General features: G+C 38.4%; 1 protein-coding gene across 1 annotated transcript in view; it reads left to right on the top strand.

Annotated features, from left to right (window-relative positions):
* The window catches only part of LOC108780369 (uncharacterized), a 70,532-nt gene that overhangs the window by 3,683 nt on the left and 41,187 nt on the right, over positions 1-25,662 (top strand). Inside the window, exons 2-8 of the mRNA XM_018548060.1 lie at positions 434-543; positions 802-859; positions 14,845-14,908; positions 15,853-15,934; positions 19,609-19,694; positions 20,317-20,467; positions 21,830-22,014. Of these exons, the coding sequence (XP_018403562.1) occupies positions 434-543; positions 802-859; positions 14,845-14,908; positions 15,853-15,934; positions 19,609-19,694; positions 20,317-20,467; positions 21,830-22,014 (736 nt within the window). The remainder of the gene's footprint in view (positions 1-433; positions 544-801; positions 860-14,844; positions 14,909-15,852; positions 15,935-19,608; positions 19,695-20,316; positions 20,468-21,829; positions 22,015-25,662) is intronic.

Below are 25,662 nucleotides of genomic sequence, written 5' to 3'. Positions count from 1 at the left end.
GGGGGGGGGGGGGGGTTGCGCCAATGTTCTTTTTTTCCATTTATCGAGTAAAAGGTTTTTCGCATCATTTTGTACGCCATAGGAGAGAATGCAGTCGGTTTGCTTTTACGATTCGTTTACGCGCAGTGTCCTTTAAATGGCCGTGCTCATTAGCAGGTACGTTCCCGTTTACGAAGCAGATTATATTCACAGACATTTAAACAGGGATTTTTGTAAGCTTCGCCGTCTCGTTTCAATACGGATTATTGAATGCGATGTCGCGTTCGAAGGCACGTTGCATATCCACATATTTAACACACGAAATGCGATTAATATTCACAACATATATTAGAGTTATTTATTAAAATTTATTAAACTTTTTCCTTTCTAACGTTAAGCATTATTGCAATTAAATTTTATAAATTATAGTTAGATGATATTTGCTTATGCACAGGATCGCCAGCGGATAATGGCACTCTGGAAGTGAGCGATGAAATTTTAGAAGTGAACGGTCGCACCTTAGAAAATGCAACTCATACCGAAGTCATTCAATACATACATGAGGTAATTACATTATGGCATATCTCCGATTATATTTTTAGTAAATTCAGAGTTACTTAGTGAATTCGCACATTATTTTATGATTTGTCACATATAACAATTCATAAACTTCCATTATTTTTATGAAAATAAACAATACAAGATGTTCTTATTAAAAAAAAAGATAGAAAATGTGTATTACATCGCATATACGTCTACATTTTGTTTTTATATTTTCTTAATTATACGTAATACAAATAATCGTGTTTCCTTTGATTTAAGTGCATCGACTCTCGAACAATATGTCTGCGACTTCGGAGAAGCGGAAACAGAAACGTGGGTGAGTCAATTCTCTCCTATCTTTTATATCTCTACATTTTTTAAACGTATTATATATTTCTGGCCATTCAAAGTTAAAAAAAAAAAAAAGAGACGGAAATAAGTGAAGCGTCGAAGAGATTATAAAGACAATTTTTATTAAATTTGAATAACAAATACAAATATACATGTAACAAGTGTAAAAATATAGAAAGTTAAACTAAAGAAAAGAAAGTGGGGGAGACAGTGGGAACTAAAACAAATAGATCTATACTTACTTTTCACGTGAATTCACCTTATTCCTCGTTACTTCAAATGGGGCGGGGACATGATATTCTTTGAACAGATGTTTTTAAAGCAAATGAGACATTTCATTACCAACCGGATGGTATTGCCGCTCTATCACAACCGTGCTTGGGCAAACGCTCGTACGAATTTGAATACCGTTCAAATAGACGGGTCACAGTCGATTTCGTGTCCCGTATCGCGTTCCCGCCCTCGTTGAATAAACGCGCAACGTTTTAAACATTCCGTATAGAACGTCACGCGTGACGACAGACTTTGACGGGATATACAAAAATAAGAATTCGATCGCGGAGTCTGGAACGGTGTCGCAATTGATATTGACACGTGTTCCTGCCGGACACAATTTTCCAACAAACGGTGCTCTCGGAGCGATATAGTCCAGAGAGAGAGTATTCGAAAAATTCCGGAAAAATCTTTTCAAACGTAAATGCCGCATTCCTTTCTGTCAAAAGTAGCGGAGTCGCGTGTCGGAGAAGTTCCGCGTGAGAGAACTATGAATATAATATATACACATAGAATGCACGCTAGTGCGCTTTGAAATGTTATAATTACTTCATTTTTTTTCTTTCCCGGTTGGTGTATGGCATAGACGATAACGTGTCGTGCATACTGATAATACAGTGATTCATTCATATGAATAGCGCCGCTATATTACCCACGCTGATAACAGGCTTATTTCAATCGATTTCAATATTGCATCCGTGAAGTGAATGCGAATTGCAAGTCCTTTAATTCGTTTAATCACTCGAATCGTGCCTCTGTATCATTATTTTTGCCGAGTATTTATCAGGACTCGTAATATATTTCTGTATTCTGATTATTCCAATAATCATTACCATGCATCAATTTGTCCCATTTTATTCTATGAACAGCATTATTATCGTTTGCTCAAATCCCAAACGTGATGCATAACGTAGCCGTTTGATTCTCAAGTGATGTTTACGAGTTTATTGGACCGAGCTTGGGTACATTTCTTAGGCAATCACGCGTTTCAGCGCATTCGATGTCAATTTCTACAATGTAGATTGTAATCTCGATTTAACTTACTTTTTATTACGTTTTCGTGAATGAACTCTTGAAATTTAAAAAATCAGTTGTCAAAGGGCAAATGAGAGCACGGCGTTGTTGTTGTTACGCAAATCCAATAAAAATAGATTTCTTTAAAATCAATTTATTGGAAAATTAATTAGAACGTTTCGGCTCATTTTGAATCTTCCTCAGCTAATGCAAATTATTCATTTAAACATCAATTCAACTTAAGATAGTCCTTGTAAGACATGTCACATTAAATTGCTCGATTTTTTTACTTTTTATTATTATGTAGTTTTATCTTTTCTAAGAATCAAAGAAAAAATAGTGTAAGTTGAATCTGGAGAAATTAAAATTATGGTTGCATGTGCCACGTCTCAAAGTATTATCAAAACTATAAGAACAATAATAAGAAAGGGTTATTTAATAATTTAATATAATATTAATATATATATATAAACGTTTCGGCCTCGATTAGGCCATCTTCAGTATATCACTACAAAAGAGATTCTCGCCATTACAAATTATATGAGTTGTTGAAATTTCTCTCATTACAAGTGTAGAGTTCATTATTAAAATATTAGATTACCTGCACGCAGATTAATAAAGTAATTGAATCTTTAGTATCTTCCCTCGTTTTGCAAGAGTCTTGAAGTTACATATAGAGCCAGAATTTTGTTCCTTTAGTTTAGTGAATATTTGTAAAAATTCAGAGAATAATTTATTGAATGTCTTGTTGTAAAAAATCCGGATAATTTATTCGACACGAAAAAGTTTCCAGACTCTGTTTCTGAACAAAATCCATAAAAGTTTAAATGTTTTTTTATTATTGATAGATATAGTACATGATATACTTGCGTAGCACCTTCGGAATTCTGTCTAATTATAAAAATTTCATAGATATTGTCCTATTATTACATCTGAATATCTATGTAAAATTTGAACATATTTCCTTTATTAGTCTAAAAGTTATTTAATTTTTTCTGTTTGCCTCGATTCTCATATAAAATCATATTTTGCAGTTGTGAGACCAAATTCTGGCTGAAAATAAACGAAACACACCGTTCATTGTTGGTGTCAAATTAATTAACCGTGTCGTTAAAATGGACAAATGTCAAGCGTCAATTTTGATCACTTGACTTGTTTTGCCGTTAAAAATGAGCTTCAAGCGTCAGTATATGAGAAGGTATCTTCAGAATAACAATAAAAAAGACGCACGCGCGGTCTGAGGAATCGGCGAGCAGGTCCGTTCCGCGACGCGGCAAAATTCGAACGGCGCCAGGGTGGATCGTCGGCCGATTCCGCGAGGACTCGTGCAAATCCGACGCGTTCGCCAGGTAAACGCTCCAGGTGGCCGCGTACGGTATCGCGAAAAAGAAGGGGAGGGGGGAGAGAGAGGCAGGAGTGCAAAACTCCGGAGGTAGGCAGGTAGGCAGGCGGACAGGCTGCACATGGCGGACCAGGAGGTATAACCTTCGAATGGTATCCGCTGTCACGCTCCGCGCCGCGCGGCAGTACGGAGGAGCCGTTCGTACGCGGCAAGCGGTTCCGCGCGTTCCGTTCCGTGTTGGTTCACCGACGAGATCGGTAGGTCCTTTCCGGCGGCGAGCGCGACGACGACGACGGCCGTACGGACTCCTTGGAGAACGCGCGATTTCTCGCGTCAATTAATTATATACAGCCTGGCGTGTGATCTGGCGATTGCGGACGCGATCGCGCGCGAGTGCCATATCGCGGGTGCAGCCGCAGGAACGCAACGTGTTTTATACGCCTGTCGTTTTTCTGCGTTCGCCAGATCGTCGATGCTCCTCATCGGAGAGCGCGATCGTGCGACGGATGAATCACGATTCCGCGATCGATCGCGCGGATCACGAGCGAGCGGACCGTCGCGTCGCGTCGCGTCGCGCGGGTCGAAGGTGAAATCCCGCGATAGTTGCGCGCGTGACGAAGAAGTGAATTCGTGATAGATTGGTGCTCTGTGGTGAGATCCATCTGATATAGGGTATAGTGTTTGTTACGAGCGACTTCAACGAGTTCCCGCTTCCAGGCCAACGAGGAGATCCGTCTTGCTTCTTACCTATCTCTTTCTCTCTTCGTCATCGTCTCGGCGACTCGCTGATCTGCCGAAGGTAACTCTCCGCGCCTCTTCTCTTCACGTTGCGCTCTTTTCGCTCCTTTCTCGGCTGCACTTTGAACGATTCCGCGAGCGCGCGGAATTTCACGGTGTAACTTCTGTGCAGTACAGTTTCGGAGCCGCCGTACCGTTTTCTGATATACCATAGAAAACACGCGATCGGTACCAGAACGTGCCAACAACACGCTTTTCTCTCTCCGTGTCCGCTGCTGTCCTCTTTCCTTTCTCTCTTCCTCTTCCCGCCATTCGTCTCTCTTTCACCGTCTCTTGTGACATGTCGACTTCGCAATATCACGCGCGCCACTTATTTCCGATATACACGTTGTCGCGCCGCGGTTTTCCGCTCGCGTCCGCACTGCGTTTACGACCTGATATCGCGACTCGTGGCTTGACGTTTATTAAGTCTCTCTTACCGCTCTGTCACGCCGCGCCAGTTGCCGATAATTTTTCGCAGGCGTTCACGTTTGATTAATCGCGCGTAATCTTTCCTTTTCAAAAAATTCGTCGATTTATAAACTTCCCCTGCGTTGTATCATCTTGCGAATATTAACCTTTAAACGATAAAGATCTATTTTTTAAATCTTACAGTTTTTCCTTTAAGCAAGATTTGTCGTTTTACTATTTCATTTGGTAATTCATTATTTCATTGTATTTCTTACCTCAATTTCTTGCCTGAAAATCAACAATATTTCAGCGTTACTGTAATGGCTTTTCCATTCTGTAAAGATTAATAAATTTTCAATTTGATCGTAGAAGTGTTTTACTTAATCGCGTAGAAACCTCTTTTTTATTTATTCCGATTATCCAATATTCCTTTTTCACGCTCCGTCATCGTCGTTCTCGCGGGAACACTTACGAGAGCTTGTAGTAATTATTTAAACCCGATCACATCGCTCGTTTGTTTTTCTGGTTTCCTTCGCCTGTCACAATTACAAAAAGAATATACTATACAATACATATTGCATAAACGTTTTAATCTTATAAATTTGCGTATAAAATTTAGAGATGTGTGCGGTCCGTTAATATCTTCCTTTGCGATTCTATTTCTACTCATCGGATTTTATTCGCGCTTTACGAAATAGATTGTCTCTTATTGAGTTTTACGAAACGTTAGGAATATTTATTGGAATCGCAGGTGTAATAGATTCTCCAGGATAATAGACTATTGCGTTTTATGCATGCTTTTATATTAGTCCTCAACCGCATTTCTTGCATTGAGATATGGATATTTAGCCTTGCAGTAGGTTTTCTTTATGCAACATCAGAAAAGCATCTTGCGAAATTATTCCCAGAGTTTCATAAGATTCTTCTTCTAAACATGTGACATACTTAATTTACCAGTTGAAGTATCCACAAGATTTAAATGTTAGATGCATTGGGATGCTCGAAAAACGTAAACTAAATAAATCATAAAAATATGTTACGTTACTTTTGTGTTTTGCGCAATAAAGACATACATTTTTCTGAGATTTGATTTACACACGCATATTAAAACCTATATTCACACCTCACTTTTACGGGCGTATTTATTTCCTATATATATATTGTATATTCTATAATATATATATGTATACTAAATGCGTGCATTTATCGATAAAAGTAAGGTATGGACCTAAAAGAAAATTGAGACTAAAGGGAGGAAAAGAGTTTTCCATAAAAAAGTTAAATTTATTTATTATTAATGTTATTATCATTTATATTATTATTACACATAATTATTATAAATGCGTGACATACGTATCACGCGAAGACATAAATACCTTTTCAAGCTGCGCGTATCGGGACATGGAATAATATCAAATATGTATATTATTATGACCTGATATGTTGAAACTTCGGATGAGAAAGCATTTGTGTCACCGTGGGTACGTCATATTAAATCTTAGTTTGTAATATGTATAGTTTGAAATATGGGAGAGTGACCGACGTCTGTCTATAATAATTCATTGTTAGAGGCGCGAAGTTTGCTTCACGTTCTTGCATCATCGGTCAACGTCACGTTGTTCCGTCGCTCCTGAATTTTGTTCATCCTTTCGAATCTGTTGTTTGTTACGTCACGTATGCACTTTTTTTTTATTTACTTATGACACGCGCGAACTTATCCATTAAAATTGATCCATGAGAAATATCTTTCGAACTATGTCGATTAGTTTGTGCATGAAAGCAAAAGTTATAACACATTCAATTTCTTCTATTTTCTCTTGCATACATGCACATTTTAATCCGTTTTATAATTATAGATTAATTGTGTCGCTTCCCAAAACTTTGCAGATTTAAAAATAGATATGTATATATATATATATATATATATATATACCTATACAGTGTAAGTAACGCGAGCAGGTCTAACATATAAATAGTTAGAGGGAGGCTAAAAATTTATCGATAAAATTTATTCATAAAGATTTAGATAGCGATATATTATAAAAACGGGCCTTAAGCAGAACAAGTCATTATAATGTCAAAATGACTCCAAGATGATCATTAAAAGTCATTTTTCAATCATTTCTGATTCATTTTAATGTCATTTTGACGCTATCGTGACTCGCTGTTCTGTTAGGGTAGTCTCATCTCTTCTTTACGATAAATGAGTGCATCTAATTTTTGAAATTCTAGAGTATAATATGAACCGTACATGAGAATTTATCGATAAAAATGAGTTGTGACGTACTTAGATTTGGGTGGGTTAGTCAAATGAAAAAATGGGAGAGTCTCTCTCTCTCTCTAGTGAACCGACCCCGCGTGATTTTCACGTCGGACAACTTCCGCGCGGCCGTACATCCGCCTTCCGTGTGCGTACATGCGTACAGCGAATAATGCGGAATGTGTTTTTTTTTTTTATTCTCTTCCCGACGCGGGCTAACAATCGCGCTGCCCACGATGCGTGTCAAACGCGTATTGTCGTGGCATGGGCGTATTCGCGCGCGCGCTCCTGAATGTACAGTGCGCCGCGCCGTCACGGAAACGAGGAAGCGCCGCTCACCGAAACGACGTATGGACGTGACGGAGGAGAGTATAGGAAACGGGAGATGCGTGAAGCCGGTACATAAGACGAGGAGAGGCACGAGTTTTACGAGCGCGAGAGGCACACGGGATGCAGTCGAGCGAGTGCGGCAGAAACCGGAGCGGAGTATACGGGGTGTCCGGTGAACGGCGAGCGAACGATTCCACGTTCCTTGAATTTGAGAATGCTTCTCCGCGGGAGTTCGAATCGAGTTTCGATCGAGATCCTGATCGCTCGGAAGAGGCTCGAAATGGATCGCGAAGGAGCTCCGAGATGTTGAGCTTTAGGGAAAATGGGAAAAAAAACGAAGCGGATGACGTCTGGCTCAAGATGTTTTCACTTTGTGGCTCGATTATCGGAACGTTTTCGACGTTGGGAATGCTGAGCGACGGTTTTGAAATGAAATTTTTGTCGAAGAAAATTGGAATCCAGACGTGGTATCGTTTCTTTCTACACACCCCTCGGCGGGTGTACCCTGTGTACGCGTGCCAGTGCGCTCGCGTGCGAGAACGCGATAGGTAGAAATCGAGAATGAACGACCCGCGCCGCCGCGCCGAACGGATCGGCCGCCAACGTATAAATTAGGCACGATCGTTTAAATCGTCTCGCGCGCACTTTCCTCAGTGATGTGCGCTAAATTGTTTTCGTCCCAACCTGTTGAATTCTGATGAAATCAGTAGCGCATTGCAGGATAGAAGAAAAAAGACAGCTAAATGTGCCGCAAAACCCTTTTTTTTTTTGGCACGACCAAAACAGATCGCTGTTGATCGGTATCACATTTGTGTTAATCCAAAATCCGCATTGTGTTGGATCTCTGTCAAGTGTATCCAGCAAACATAGACGTAAATATACGTGTTTTACATTTGTGTTGTTTACACGGAAGTTACCTTGGTAGAAATTTCATGCATTTTTTGAACAGTTACTGGACAGTTTATTAGACTTCTGTCCGGTGTAACTGAAAAATAAAACTATTTAGATTTTCAATTAAAATATAATGCTTTGCCCGGAGTTCTGCATTTGCGCACAAAGGACGTGTAAAATCTGAATCCATTTATTGAACGAATAGACTACGGTAGTAATTTAATTAATAATAATTATTTAATATTAACACACAATAACTGGGTGAGTATCCACGCAGATTGTATATTTTTACTAGGAAAACTGCTTCAGTCACTCTTGAATGGAACTATCAAATTTATATTTATTTCTTACACTGCAGTATTGTTACAACTAATGAGAATACAGTAATACTATACAATAATTGGATGATTCCAATTGAAATGTAACGCTTTGCTCGCAGTTACCTGCGCACCAAAGATACACAAAATCTGAATTTATTTATTGAATCAATGGACTATGCATTATTTTAATTAATATTATAATTTATTAAAACTGAACAGAGTAACTGGGAAAGTGTTTAAACAAATTGCATACATTTTTACCAGGAAAACTACTCCACAGTTACTGAATAATAAAACTATGAAATTTTTATTCATTTCCTACACTGCAGTTTTGTTGCAACTAATGGAATATAGTAATACTATATAATAACTGGATGGGTCTCAATTTTTGCCAGAGTTATATTCATGTAACATATGTTTGTTGGACAGATTCTTTCGGTGACCTTTTTTTTTTTACTAAGCTATGCAATCGTTAACAAATATGTCGTATCATCGAAAAAGAATCTAGAAATTGGAAAGAAAAATACAAATTGTATCAATATCGTTGAATTTTGTAAAAATGAACATATTACGATACGCCACAAAGAAATTCGTTCAGGACATTCGTGAAAATGCTGACTGTGCGCGATCTTTTGCCATTTCCGTCATTGCTGTAATTCCGTAAGTGGGTCTTACATTCCGCAGCTTCTAGTACCTCCACGCAACGCAATGATGTAACGCGTTGAATAAGTATCATGTAATCGCTAATAGACGTTGCACCTAATCGCGTTTATTTTCCTTCGTCTGACATAATCATCGATGGTTACGAACCAAATATTAAATAAAAATTGATACAATTTTATTGAACGATAACAGTAACTTCGAGAAAACGATGTATTTTACACGTGCGTCTCTTTAAAGCGAAGTTTCACTTTTTGTTTCAAGTGATCTGTCTGTCATTATTGTGACCATAATGGTTATCGGATTGAATCATATACTACGTCAAAATTGTATACTTAGACCTACGCATTGGTGCGTACCGGTAAGATTAGGTCGCATAACTCGATATATTGATCCACCGACTGACACGCATAGTTCCTTGAGAATTTGGCAAGCCAACTGTCGCGCACGTTCAAATCATCGTCTTGGATTCGATACATCTAGGAAAACAGTTATTGCGCTCGTAAAAGTAAGCGGACCGTTAGCGATTGTTTCTCTATTACCTTCAATAATCTTGAGTGATGCCTTTCGTTCCGACAATTTACTATAGTCGTTTCGCGTAATCCACCGCGGAGAAACTAAACAAATGACACTTCGTTTAATCGTCTTTTATTTAAATTTTTAATTTTATTACGCGCGTTATCGTACGCTTTTACAAAAAAATTGAAGGTAAAAATAGCGATACTATTAAAAATGAACATGACTGTATATGCAGAAATGATTATCAAGAAAGCAACGAGGGAAAAAAGGAGATGACTAATTACTTCTTATACATATATGCAAATTTCCGACGTGCACAATTTTCCTCGAAATGTTAGCAAAGTACTCATCGCTTGATTTATTCGTTATCTGTGATTAAAAGTGATTGCAGTAATTAGAGAAGTGATACATACCTATATATGTAGTGATCTCGTATTTTAAATGCAGACATAATTAAAATTTTGTTTGCCAGTTACTAGGATGCATAAAAGTGTATGTACTTTTTACATTTTTAATTTAAATTATGTATTAAAAGAGGATTAAAAATTTCTAATCGCGTTGTAATCGAAGCAATATTTTTCGATCGTTGAATATGGAAAGTTAATTGCGCTATATATTCGTAAAATAATCTAATACAATTTTTACTGTAAAATTATTCTCTCTCTCTCTCTCTATATATATATATATAGTGCGTTTAATTTATATTAACAATTATAATATTTAAGTCTTCTTTAAAAAGAGCTTTGAATTATCTATTTTCAAAATTTTATCTTATTTATTAAAAATTGACAATAGTTTGATTCGGGCGTATTGTGTACAGGATCAAAGTATTATTTCATAGATCAAATGTCCAAATCTCGGTAGCTATATGCTTCTCCATTGCTTGACTTCGTCTGTATATATGTATACTATATACCTGACTGTGGCAGAGCCTATACAGTTAGGAAACTGGTTTTCGCCTCTTCTTGCATCAAACCGTACTACTCATATGATCGAAGCCATTTCGCACATTGGTACAGTTGTTTCTTATTGTATTATCTTCACATATAAATAGTATCTCGTATATATACGTACCTATGACATATAGAGTTCTTAAATGTTGTTTTATAATTTATGAAAAAGTGTCAGAGCCGTTTTCCTATTATATTTTAGAAATGATTATTTTTAGTCAATAAGGCTCTAAGTTTCTAATAATTACTTGCGTGTGAGAAAAGTCTAACTTTACCTATACTGTCTTTATTTATCTTGATAACATCAAGGTGCGAAATGTTATATATATGAAATTAAGACGAAAATAAGATTTCCTTTTTCTTATACATGAATCTCGCATTTTTGAGCGGAATACGTTAATTTTCATGTATATTTGTTCGACAGGATAGAGAATACGATTACGGTTTTGAGCACGGTATTTTAGCACGAGATTGACCGGCTTTAATTATTCGCAAGTTAACCGCTGTCCAACTATTGAACTCGCGGTACCTTTCGGAAAGCGGTCCAGCTTAAGTACTCGGGTAAAGCCTACTTAACGTAACGTGGTTGATTGCTGTGCCGTATACATATATATATATATGTATATACAACATATGCGCGAGCATCTAGTTACCGTTCCGACGAAGTAGATTTCTCCAGACCGTTTGAGAAGACTACTCCAGACAACGTTGATATCAACGCATTGCTTGACCCGAATTTACCGCGTCACTGAATTTGCAAACGTAATGCCTCTTCATTTACCTTAGCCCTATCTCTCATTGCCTTTGACCTGCATTCGCGCCTCCATTGTACCTCGCATTTAACGCTAACTGCGATTTGATTCTGAATTCCGTTTGCCATATTCATACGAATGTCTTATTCATTGTAAACACGAATGAGAATAAGGTGGCGATACATGCTACGCTAAGCCGGGAATTACCGCTAACGAAGCATTTGCACATTCATCCAATACGTATATCCCATTACATTTAACTTGAACTAATAAATTAATAGTGATATTGTGTGTAATTACTATTTATAATTGCACGTAATAAAATATTAAATTACAAATAATAATTGTATATAGAGATATTAAATTAATTGATGATTTGTGATTATGTGGTTTATATATTTTATATATTGTATTACAGAAATTATCTCAAGTTGCACTTTTTAATTTACCAAATTATTTAAAAAATTTAATAAACAAATTAATAAATTTCGCTCGTTTATTGTAATGCAAATTAAATAAATAAACGGTCTAAATCGAGCTAAATGAACTTAATAATAATAATTGTTCTTAAATTTTATAATATAAAAGTAATACGTGCGTTTCGGAACTCACTTAATAAATAAAATATCGTTTGTGCAGTATTAGTGAACATTACTAAAAACAATTGGATCAATATATATTATGTTATACATACATTCAAATTAAATAATATTTATTTATAATTATATTAGTTAATTGTTGCGAAATATTGATTCGCCGTAAATAATATTTGTCGTTTTGTTCCAAGATAAATTCATCAAAGTTTAACTATTGTGCATCATGTCCATATTCATGTGACAGTCATACTTGTCACAAAATGTCAGAACCGTTTTACAATAAAACGGGGAAAAACTGGGTGTGCTTCCAGACGAAAACACACTTTCTCCGAATTGCCGTGCCATATCCGAATACGTTTTGGAGCCAAGCCAGAACATTTTGAAAAGGAACCAGAACAGTAACTGTTGCGAGTTTTCTTCGCTAGCGCGTTCCTTCTGTCGTTCGGTGAAGCACAAAAGACTTTAAGGCAATGAATATATGCAGGGAGTGACACGGAAAGCTTCACCGAGACTTGGCCTAGAGCGTTTCCAGTGATATGCAATTGGCGCACACTATGTCGGATGTATACGTTCGGAAGACAATGGACGAAGTGCATGGCACATATATGCGATATATTGACGCACAACGTGTGTACGGACCGTAAGCAAATATCAAAAGCTGTCGAAACGATTGGAAAATGGACGAGTAAATTTTATGAGAGAAATCCAATTTTGTTAATTGACTCAATCGAAAAAGAAAATATTAATTATCCTTCACAGAGACGATAACCATTTTAATGATATTTGAGGAATCAATTTACCCGTTTTTTTTTTATCAACAATTTTCTTTCTAAAATATTTAAAATGCGAAAAAGCATGAAACGGGGGAAAAACACGAAATTGAATTCTTGTCCATAAAAATTCCCGATAGCCGGAAAAGAATGCCTTGAAGTCTCTTCAGAATGAAAACCGACAGACGTACATTTAATCAGCTTCGTCGTTCGCACCAAAGCGGATTGCGAGAAAACCAGGTCGGGGATCACATCAACTGGTAACAAAAAGAATGATACGATCCCTCCAAGAAGGTCTATACGTATTTGAAGAATTTAAGAGAATGCCCCGACATTCTATCGACCTTCGCGTTTGTTCTTTCAATCTTCGCGAGAGAGAATTTCGGCGATCTTTGCTAGGGTTTTGCAAATTCTTTAAACATTCTGCCTTTGTAGCCCTGCCGTTTTAAGTACGTTGAACTGGCGCTCTCTGTCAATTTTTATCGTCTGTGCCAGAGCGTGTAGTTCCAAATATAAACTCCTTCGTGAATGCGTTCACGCTATCCATTCTCAGTCGCCGGCTGTGGCGGAGAGTTTATTTTCTAGTTTCGTGACACGTGCACGCGAATACCGTCCTCTTTCATGGAAGCTTTCGGTAGTCTCGGCGCGAGCTTTTCATTCAGTGTTCGAATGGTGCCGATATCAGTTTCCGAATATTGTTAACGAGTTGGCCAATCGATTGCAGCCAGTGTAAACGATGAATTGGCTAGATTGCTAATTATGACTTTTCGAAATGCCAATGCATTACATGCAGATGCGATATTGTTATCATTTCTTTGCTGCTCCTATATTATTAATAAAATAGAAAATAGAATAATATTACTCATGTAGTAAAGAAGTGGAAGTAATATTGCGAAACAAATTTAATGGTCGAGATAGAGTTACAAAAACGAAATTTCGCACTCAAAATAGCGAGCAAATTATGACTTTTGAAATATTAAATTAGACACGTGAGACACATCATTTGCATTAAAAGATAAGCACCTCTCTCGAGTTGTTTTACATCCATATATGTATATGTATATTTCTTTCGTAGGATGTGTGTTATATTTATGATAAAACTACACGCTTTTATAAATAGAACGTAATTAAAAATAGATTTAAAATCAATGCAGTCCAATGTCAATTAAAAAGATAAGTGTGTAGTTCGTTAAAAAGTGTCGGAATTTTCGAGTTATAAGTGGAACACAAAAGTTTACGTTCGGTAAAAAAATTTTTATTCAACACAAAGTATGAGCATGTCGAAATTTTTTCGCAAGCTAATTTTTTGCGGTTGCTCGTCGCGTTCGGGTCACGATAGCCGATCGATTGTTGTCGACGAATCAATTGTCGACGATCCACCCCCGAAATTCACGGAGCCCTCGGATTACGAGCTGGAGCCCAATGACGTGGCGAAGCATTTTGATCTGTCCGCTATAAAATTCATCGACGACGAGGAAGCTGACGAAGATGCGGCCTGCACTAAGAACGGTAGCCGGCGATCGATTAGATTTTTCTTTTTTTATAGAAAAGTGGGTTGATACGCGGCAGGTTCGTAGTTATTCCCCGCTAAGGGATGATATAAATAACCGATGGGCAAAAACTTTACGAGGACAATGTGAACTTTATGCGCGCGTGCACAAAGTTTTTCGTCGCGCGCGATACGGCGAATTCAGTCGTCGCGTAAAGGTAGTTTCGCTACGGTCTTAAAAAAAAAAAAGAAAAAAGAAAAAAGACGACAGGACACCTCAGGTTACCGAGGACGGGCATAAAAATTACCGCAACGGTGGTTTTCTCCCGCGAAAGTAAAAGGAAAAGAGTAAAAGGAAAGCATTGCCCGTGTGCAAGAGAGATATTAAATTAATGGAAACACGTGGCTTCTCGCGCGAAGTAAATGAGAAACGAAGGGAATTTGTCAGGCTCGCGAGAGGGAAGAGAGACGGAGATGCGCTTCACTTATTTCCATTTACCCCCGTTACACGGCCGCCGCTATATTTGACTATAGCCACGGCCCGGTAATGGCTTCTTTGACGCGTGTTAAATGCGCGATAAATTTGCCTAATTAATTTCTTCGTGAATTCTCGACAGAAGAGCTGGACGGGCCGAACGGGAGTGGGCGGATACGAGACGCCTGGGTTATCGCCGTCGAAAGGTGAGATATATAACTTACTTATATACTTGGTAAAGCGAAAGACGGATGCACATCTCGAAACGCAACGTTATAAACGTACGTTGTGTATACGTGACATAATGTACACACCGTATATATATATATACATGCGAGACGAGATCTAGTGCCCCGCTTCTGGTAAATACATTCCTGTCGGGGCGGAATCGTGTATCGATTAAACGTCACATAAAAGGCGGCGGTGTCCAGCGGGCGAACGTGTTTTTGATCGAACGAGAGAATGCGTCATCTAAATGTCACGAGAATCGCTCGAAAGCAGCATGCGTTCCAATCGAGCCGATAATGACAGCTTGTGATGAGGTGTCGTCAAATCAGGGAATTCGCTCTCTCCGCGATATCTTTTCTTCCTTTTTTTTTCTCTTTTTATTCTTTTACTAATATATCGATCCAGTTGACGTTATCCTTTGTGGACACGGCGATATTACTATTAGCAGCGATATTAATAATACGATGGAATTAACTTTATCAATTCATGTTACTTATATTCTATTACCTTTTTTCTCGGATGCAAAAATCTATTCTTACATTTAATCCGCTCGGAGACGCGATTTATCTCGATCGTGGAAAGATTGAACCGTTCGATTGTACGACTCATCTGAGAAAATTGCGCCCATTAAATTGCTTCGGATTGCCTGATTAACTTCTGTGAAAGTACATTTAATGAGAACGGATAATCACTTGTCGCCGTCGCGAATAAGATTTCACGAAAGATTTCAGGTAGCAATTTGCAAACACAGTCGTATCGCGCCCGTTCGTCGAGGTAGGTGGAGAAGCGACGAATGAAAACACGAAAGTTTCGCGCGCGATAAGGATTGACTTCCGTGACTCGTTTCGATATCTCGTTCGACTTCCCAAAGATAAGCGAGACGGGCAGGCTTTTCAAGCGGACGTCTTTCCTCTTTTCGCAGGAACGCAAGGGAGAGGCTGCAGAAATTGACGGCACTCCAGAAGATCCAGCCGCGCGACATCCATACCATCTTACATCAGCGGGTATGTAAGAACGAGACACGTAATTAGCCAAATTGCCTGTTAATATCATATATGTTCGATCGGCCCCGCCGAGATACGATGTCTCGTGCACCTCTCACCGTGCCGAATAAAAGAAATCATACCTTTTTGCACCGCGGGTGTGTTGCGCCAGAGCCGGTTTTTTTTTAGATCCACCACGTCGCGTCCAATTTTTTCGCAGTTCTGCGAGTTTTTTTAATCAATTGTTACATATGCCTGGCTGCTTTCCGTATAAAGAAAAAAGAAAAAATGTAAATGAAATATATGCTACCGTAGTCCGTTCCGCCTGGCGTTTTTGCATCGCGTCCGATTTTCTCTTATTTCTAGAAATCTCCCCGCGTTAATTATTTAACGTAATAATATTTAATAAACTCTCGCTTAAAAATTTCTCCGGCTTAAAATATTTATGCGCGCGATGCCTCGCGTACAGCTGCCTTAAAATCAATTCCCGTCCGTGACCTTAATCCGCGCAGTTGACAGGAATGCCGCAATCCAAATGCGATCTGACAATCACGCGCGAGTAACAATCGGAGATGCACGTTAAAAGACATCGCACGTTTCTCGCGTATAGCGTCTTCCGGCGATTCTTATCGCTACTCGCACGGCGACGTATCCGCGTGCGAATTCCGTGTGTAGCGCGGCGCGTGCAAATGAATCGATCGGCCGCGAGCGAGCGTAGTCGTCACGGAGGCTGCTTATGAAATGTGGAATATGCCAAGTAAATGAGCGCGGAGTAAGAGGCGCGGACGGTGATTATGCGCGGCCTTGTTTACGGGAGTTTGCGTTCCTCGTTGCATCGCGTTGCGGGACGAGAGTCATTCGCTCTTACGCTTCTGCGGCCTTCCGAAGACCCTTGACGCTTCGATTACGCGATATAACGATCGAGTTTCGAGGGATCGCCGACGACCCACCCACGTGATTTTTAGCCGGAGGACACTCGCGTCGCCATTGTCGTGGGGAAATTACGCGGAAAGAATAATATGCGCTGAGATGAAAGAGGGAAGGAATTCCTCGCCCTGAGCGTATTACCGTAAGCGCGCGCCGACAATGCGCTCGTCACGAGAGTAAAGCTGTCCGAGCTGTATTGATACCCGACGCTTTCGCTGAGTTGGTAACCGAGCGACAAATATTGTATTGGTGCCATCCGACACTTCACTCGAAAGTATCGTACTTTTGAGCAGCGACGGGAACCGATATAATCCCGACGAGTCGACGTTATACAGACGCGTGAAAATTCCTTCGAGTTCGTCCGAGGAATTTTTTTCTGCCTTAACATTTATTTATTTATTATCGAGAAAACAAAGATCATATCTATGAGTAATCAAATAAATAGTTAAAGAGTTAAAGGTAACTCTCTCTATCGCTTCTGCATGGCAGATTTTTTTTTAATTCTAAAACAGAAACTAATGCCACTTTTATTGAAACTGACTAGAATCTCTTTAAGAGCGATTAATAATACCATAATTCTGCCTCAAGTTATAATTCACATCCAAATACATTTTCAGTCGAATATGAGTTGGCGAAAATTGGCTTTACTCACTCTTGCATTTAAACCCGCTCTTCGATCGAAAACTATTACATTAGTGAAAGTTCAATTAACGTTGTTTATGGGAATGAAATAGCTCATAGAAATAACTATTGTGAGATTATATCATAATGTTATGTTTTTACAATTATATATAATTATAAAAATTTTTTTTTATCTCTCTGATCGGTGAATACTTATCGAATTAACGATCACAATGGAAATCGATTCGTCTGAGAAAAGTTTCGCGCATTGTTTATTATTAACCACGTTCCGACCGAGATATTTTAAGGTCGCATGCGGGATCGTTTCGCGTGATCGCGATACGGCATGCGGGTTTAAAATCTCGCGTAAGCAGGCACGCATCGAGTTCCAGCATATCGCGCGAAACACATCTCGAAACGGAAACGGTACGAGAATGTCGTAACACAACCGTTAACGAGTTTTCTTGATATTACGGTTCGTATCATTCCCAGCACACGATTAGCCACTTATTGCTATCAACAGTGCGGCGTATTACTCCCCTCTCTCTCTCTATTTTATATCAATGCGTAATTCAAATAAGTGGAAGATGTGCTAAGGGACCTCCGGTTCTGTCGACGATGGTGGTGCCATTTAGGAAATTGTCTGGCTATTTTGTCACGTCAATTTTTCTACAACGCTGATGTTGGAATGTATTAAGATATACTGAACAGGAAGCTTAAAACATTTCAAGTTGATGAGATTTTTTTCTAAATTGCAATGTCGGACGTCTAAACATAATTTCTATGTAGACGACATATATATAGTAATACTTTAAAATTATAATTATTTTATTGCAATAAATAGAAAACGAAATTTTAGTTGATATAAAGAATATATTATATTTAATTTAGAACATTTATTATATATTATTTTTTCAAATTATTTTATTTTAAATGATATTTCCAGCGAAACGAAAATTTACACTGTGTGCTATCGTCATATATTTAAAGGGAGAATATTTTGAAGAGAGAAAAAATTGTTGATATTTTTCAGGATGAGAGATATCATGTTGTTAGCTATACATTTGTCGTTAACAAGAGAAGTGCCCAAAGTGATAATTGTGAATTGATACAAAATATATGTGGAAAACAATTTCAATGAACTGGTTAATAAAACATAAATCGCGGTTTTCGTTTTATTTCTAGAAATCAAAATAAGAGCGAAGAGAAGAAAAGGAAAAGCAAAGAGACTAATGGTAATGATAACGTTCGAAAAAACAATCATAACAAAGAGATCTTGCAGAAATCATATGAACATTTGATACATGTAGCATTTTGATTACAAATCTGGCAAATCGGTTCTTCAAAAGCAAAGTTTCTATCTTCTAACCCTTTAAACTCTACGTAAAACCCTAGAGATTCGATCCAAAGTCAAATTCTTATTATCATTAAGTAGACTTTGTATAACTTCTATTGCACATAACGCCCTCTAGAGGCACTATTCAAGCGAAATATTGCACAGTTGAGCTCTACTCGGCGAGACCTTTTCAACGATACATATTTTGTAACAATTCGCAATTATCACTTTGGGCACTTCCTCTGTAAGCATTAGTGATTGATTTCGGATTTTATTCGATAATGTTGTACGATATGTTGACGAAATTATTTTTATTACATTTTATACGTGACAAATTAGTTTATCAGAGAATTAAGTTCTTTCGTATTAATGTAAAGCAACAACAAGCGAGTTGCAAATTTACACGTCACGCGTTGGAGACAAAGATAAACACGGGGATCGTATTTTGCTCAGAAATATGCGGAAGCACGTGCGACAAAAATAAAGTAAAACTGTACGATTAGCTATTTTTTTTTTTTGTAAAACTAAATTGAATTCTACATCATACTACCATAGTGTGATAGTGACATCTCTCTATACGATAAAATTTTCAATCATTGCAACTCCAAATAAAAAACTTGCAATTACGCTAAAATTTATCGTTCGTCGTGGCCTTTTTGCATGCAGCGTGTGATGTGAGGTATTTTACTGGATATAAAGGTGTTATTGCAATGTTAGTTAATTTCTAGATCAATTTCATCGAGAATAAAATTTAGCGAGAATCACGTAAATATATATATATATTACGGATCACTTTTCGTTATTGTTCCAGACAATAAATTCGGTAGCGTCCACGAGCGAAGACTCCACTTCAAAAGACGTATCGAATGGCCAAATTACGGTTACTTTGGCGGACAAGTAAGTCATCTTTCTTCTTTTTATATCGTTACTAAACTTTTTTATAGACAAGAGAGAGAGAGAGAGAGAGAGAGAGAGAGAGAGAGGAGAGAGCTCTCTTTCTTTTTTTCTCTCTCGTTATTCCTTAATAATGAGGATAAAACTCAGTGGGACTTTTCATAAAAAAAATGCTCTCTCTTTTTACACTTAATGTCAGAATTCTCGGGGTCACAGGTGCTTCGGGATCGATTAAAAACAATTTGTGTCGTAGATGCAGTAGAACGATGTCGCTCCACAGGCGCAATACTTGTAATTAATTTCCGAAGACTTAATATCCTCTGGGATGTTCCTGTCAAAGCATAATAAACCAACGTCTGTGTAGTAAGCGAGAAAATATATGCGACGCCTATATAGGAAGCATCGTGGTAGACCGGATGTGACAAATTGCGATTGTCGTGATTGATATCCTTTCACAATGCCGATATGTTCGCGCGCCCTATTTTTGTTTTGTACAATAGGGAAAGTCGGAGAATTATCTATTTTATATAAGTATAACTTATATAAAATAGATAATTCGGCGAGTGGTTGATTAATTTGATTTTGTCACAGACTAATTAATCCATCCTTGCCTTAATTGTTTCAGGGAATTGGAGACGAATTCTTTCTCCTCCAAACTTAGCAACGGTACGATTCCCAAGGGATTAGGAAAAGAGGCGGACATCCGAGTGGAAAACACCTCGCAGGAGCGGAAGGACGCTTTGGAAAAGCAGCACAGCGAAGAGGCGAACCTCTTGGTAACGTAAACTAACAGTTTACTTTAGAAGTATAGAAATACAGGAGGTGGAAAACAGTATTTGGGTAATTTATTCTTTAAAAGACCGTATTATACATGTAAACAAATTCAATCTTTAATTAGAGGAAGATTATTAAAGAGATTAATTAAAGGATGTTAATTTTTAAATATATCTACATCATTAAAATGAAATGATTAAACATAACATGATTAAATTTTCACAATGAATTTTGAAACTGAAACAATCGGGAAAGTATACACATAATATGTACATTACTATATAATAATCAACAGATTTGTGTATTTATAATTATATTACAGTTGTAGAGTTTTCTCTTATATTTTTTCCCAACACATTACACGTTATGTCGACACTAATCGCTCGTCGCTTGCATAAAGCAACATCCGTTGAATTCCTTAAGTAATTATTATACAGTTTCCGGAATAGTAAATCGCCATCGGTAGTTTATCACGCTTAATTGCCAACATTAGGCACATTAAGTGGGATTCTTCACGAGAGGCTACTGTTATTTATTGTTCCATAAATCGTTTCTCTGAATTAACCAGCCGGCAACAATCACGTTACTTTTCTTTACAAATATTTTCTCATACGTTTATGCTAAATGAGAATTACAAGTATATTTGCTAAACAATTTAAATACGTTTTAACATATCGATAATCAGTTATGGAGATTCATGTATTCTATCAACCGATTATACATAGATCAATCGGACATTATCAGATCGCGCATTGCTGTTTTGCTTCAAATTAATCCTTCATCTGCATTTGAAGTCTCTTTAAAGATGCCATCGATATTTTATGATTGCGTATTTTAGATAAATTTAAATGTATAAAAAAATAAGTAAATTACAATTTGAATTTTATCCGAATGATAGTAAAAAGTTGATTACATTGTCAACAATAAGTTCCAAGGAAAACAAGAAAGTCAAAATAATGTTATATTGACTGAATCATAAAAAAAATAAGTTTAGTAAATATGATATCGAATTGACATTATTTTGACTTTCTTGTTTTTCTCGAGGTAATTAAATTTTTTCAAAATTTTATCAAATTTTTATATAACCTAGAACAATAAAAAATTGGCGTGTTTCTCGAAAATCTCTATTATTGACAGAAGAATTAAAATTTATGTTGCGACAGCATGAATTTAAATTTCAGGGTATAGCAAAATTTTTATTAGCTGCAAAGATATATCATATATCTAAAGATAACTAAACGTCCGAGCAAGCTTAGGGAGAAATCCGATCGAAGTGGCCTGTAGATAAAAGATGCGATAAACTGTACGGATGCTCCGTGTGTGTCAATTCACGAAGACATAAACTGAGCCCGTTTGCCCGACAGCAACCGGTACAGAGCGGAAGAATCGGGGAACGACGCTCGAGCAGCCCTTTCCAAAATGGTAGGACGGAAGTGTTGATTGGCGAACCGGAGGGCGGCCCGAGGTCGCCGCGGGGATCGACGTCTTCGGCGGTGAACGACGGCAATTTCCTGAATCCACCGGACGAGCGAGACGAACCAATTTGCAGGTAAGTACATTGGACTGTAAGCGCGATCGGGGGCGAACTTTTATGCCCCCGTGTCCTCCGGGTCGCCAGATCGACTTCTCGCCGTTACCATACAACTATGGTATCGTCCTTTACGTTCTATCTATCGGGTAGTCGTCCTGTAGCATTTGTATGCGGCGTTATCCGTCGCTTAACTCACTAAACGATGGTCATCCCGTTCGTTTTTATAGCCTGGTATAAAAGTTTTTACCGACCGTTCTCGAAACCGCTCGTTAATATTATCGTTACTTATTCGACCGCGTAATTGATCACGATTCAATAGATTGATCGAGATATGATTTAGTGCGGGCGAGTCGTACTTCTTGATAGTTACCTCGAGTAATCGCTTTTCTAATCGATAGCTTGGTGATTTCAACGTTATTCTACTCTAAAGTATATATTTCTCTTTGAAAGATGATTGTCTAATGAAGAGAGTGGTTCAAAATGTGAGTCACTTGGATCTATTATTGAATCACTCGTGGATCCCCGCGTTCTCTGCTTTACCGCGATAGCGAAGAATAAATTCAGCCGATGTCCGTTGGATGTCGCCATCAACGTACTTAGAGCGATCTTTTAAAATTCTCAGAGGGATGACTGAGATCCGCACACATACTTGGATTTGGCAAGCTCGTAGATTCACATACTCGTAGACACACACTACTCTTAATGTTCGTACATTTATATACATCCACAGACACATTTTTATAAACGATAGCAATAAACATTTGCGGGAAAGAAAAAGCCAGGTGCAATTTCATTTGATAACACTAAAAAGAATAAGAACTAGACCGACAAGATATATGTGTAGATAGAACAAGATAACTCAAAGTAGGATAGTGGGATGTCTAGAACTCATTTTTTTATTGTATCCCTTAATTAAAACCGGTTATGAGTCTCAGAAAAGTTACGAGTTGAGAATAACGCGAGGAAAAAAAAGGATGTGACACAGTTTTAGCACCGGATCGTTTTTATTTTGCAATGCGATATTTCTCGATGCTGCATCTAATGCTGCCTGTTCTTGTCAGTTGTCGCATTAGCATAGCGACGATGTTAAACACCGTTACACAAAATTATTATGTCGAATACAATATATATATACGTTAAAATCTCACGTTACTTACCATACACGTTTGAATTTTTTTAAACGCAACTCTATTACAACTATAAAAAATTTCTCGAAATCACTCTGGCTTCAATTTTATAATAATAATTTTAAATTCACTCTTTGGAATGAAATTAGTGTCCTACATTCCTACATTAGAGGAGGATTTTTGAAGCAAATTCATTTTACACGTCGCGTTCAGCGCTCGTAATAACATTCAATTCCGAGGTATATTGCGGAGAAGTACGTTTAACTCGATGTAAAAATGGGAGCGATTATCCGATCCGCGATCGAGTACGGACAAGTGGGCTAATCTGAAATGCGCCTTAGAAGAGTGGGATCATAGTGGAATCGATTCCGCGGAGAGAGTCGCATCTCCGGTCGGTCGGTAGATCAAATATACCTCTCTCTCTCTCTCTCTCTCCCGCAGATGCGGAGATGGTCCGCTAGAATCTGCGGCGCGACTCGAGCACTTCGAAGTGCAGGCTGCCAGGCTCACCACTCGACGGAGAGTCACGTTTCGCCGGTATTTCACGCTCGCGACACACCCACCTTGAGCCGGTGTGAGTGCAGCCTAAACAATGCGTTTTCCAGCTCCTCGGTATGCAGCTCCTCGACGGAGCTGCCCGGCTGATCCCTCTTTCTCTCCTCTTTTCTCCGCTGAATTTCGCGCGCTTCCTCTTTCCCTCCGCGGCCACTCACTTTCTCTCCTCCTCTCTTTCTCTCTTCTCTCCTTCGTGCATATAATTCTAACGTGACACGAAAGGGATACACGGCATAAGGACTCGCGCGGAGAGGAGAGAGACTTCTTTAAGTGCGCGACGGCTTGGCACGAGTAGCTGGTACTCTCGCGGTACTCCTATATATACTCATATAGAAGCTTCTCTAATTTTACAACGAACGAAGAAATTCTGTTCTATCGTACCGACTTCTTTTTTTTCATTTCCACGATTAATGCATTCTCTTTGTGTGTGAGAAGAGAGCGTATTATCTCGCGCTCAATGCTTCAGGAGTCGTTTTGCTAAAGGCGATAAGAGTTCGTCTTCTTATTCATCTTCTCGCTCTCCTTCTTTCACTTGTTCTTCTTCTTCTTCTCCTTCATGCTTTCCTCGCGGATGCGGGCTCTCTCGAAATGTAATCTTTCGCAAATTTCGCCGCACACGACCGGTTTCCGTTGTTTCGCGCTCTCTCAAACCGCCTGCATTGTACGCTTTAAATTTTCTAACTTAATAAACTGAGCGCGTCGACCGTTCGTCGAGGTTTGTCCTCGGCTCAGACAGTTAATACTTTACGACACAGTACGCGTCGGGGCGGATGATGCGGCGGCAGAAAGGTAGACAATAATTAACACCACGGATTATTAACGGTATGAGGAAAGTTTAACAATGTAATAATGAAACACGTCGACGGACCCATTTTAAACGTGCGAAACACCGTCAATTTATTCATGAGCTTCTTACCCAGTAGATGCATCGTGTCGCTCGGGTACGAATGAATATGTGCCCTATTGATACGAGGTATACTTTTAACGAGAGGAGGCCGCCCCGGTGAATGGTCGAAAATGAACTCGTGAACTGTGTCTACCGCGTCTCGTAAGCTACTCTGCAATCCTATGAGAAGAGTCTACCATCGCTCTTCTTTAGATGGATGAGATCGCGATCGGGGAACCCTCCCCCGCTCCTCTCCCGAGTGCCCCAGTTTCCCTGCACACGCTTTAAAGCAAGATGCATCTCATGCGAGACACGTCCTAAAAGCCCGTAGTTATTGCGGCTGACGCATTTTTTGGCACGCGTACAGAATTCCATTTGCGGAAGCTGCTTTTTGCATTAGTATACATTGCAACGACCCAAATGCAATCCTCGCGCTTTTTCCGAAGTCCTTTTTTTCAACCCGTGCAATCGATACCGGAAAATATTTTGTGTGATACTTTCGACGAGAGCTTATCGCTTGTTTAACGTTGCCAGAATGCTTAATGGCGAAAAAAAAAAAAAAGAAAAACCATGAAAACAGGAGTCTACAAAATTTGCGGTGCTCTATTAAATTTATCAAGCAAACAATTTCTTTTAGCGATAAATACGGTACGTACAGCCTCGTACTTCGTAATTTCATATCCGTTATTCATATCCAAGTCCGATATCGATTCGCTCCTTCGTAATCGATATCGTCCGTGCCCGGCAACTGCGTTAATGTTTATGCGCGTCCGGTTGGAACGGTGACATTTTTTCACGTCGTAGTAGCGTTTGTATTGAACAGCTTACAATGAACGATATTGCTTTAAAAGAACGAATGTGATCTAATATAAGTCATCTTTGCCGACGTATTGCATTAAATCAAAATACATCATACATTAATTAGAACTATATATAATTATTTATACCTCTATTTTTAGGAGTAGATAGAAAATATTCTAAATATTGCATTTTTCCCCCATATATTAAATTAAACTAAAATAAAACTGGACATTAATTGTTTTTAGATCTCCGTTTTCGAAAATAGATAGAAAATATTCTTACCTCGCGCGAATATTT

This window comes from Cyphomyrmex costatus, unplaced genomic scaffold (genome assembly GCF_001594065.2).
Source record: "Cyphomyrmex costatus isolate MS0001 unplaced genomic scaffold, Ccosl1.0 scaffold122, whole genome shotgun sequence".
Lineage (NCBI taxonomy): Eukaryota > Metazoa > Arthropoda > Insecta > Hymenoptera > Formicidae > Cyphomyrmex > Cyphomyrmex costatus.
Note: the sequence above shows the minus strand (reverse complement) of the source record. Positions and strands in the feature narration are given on the sequence as shown.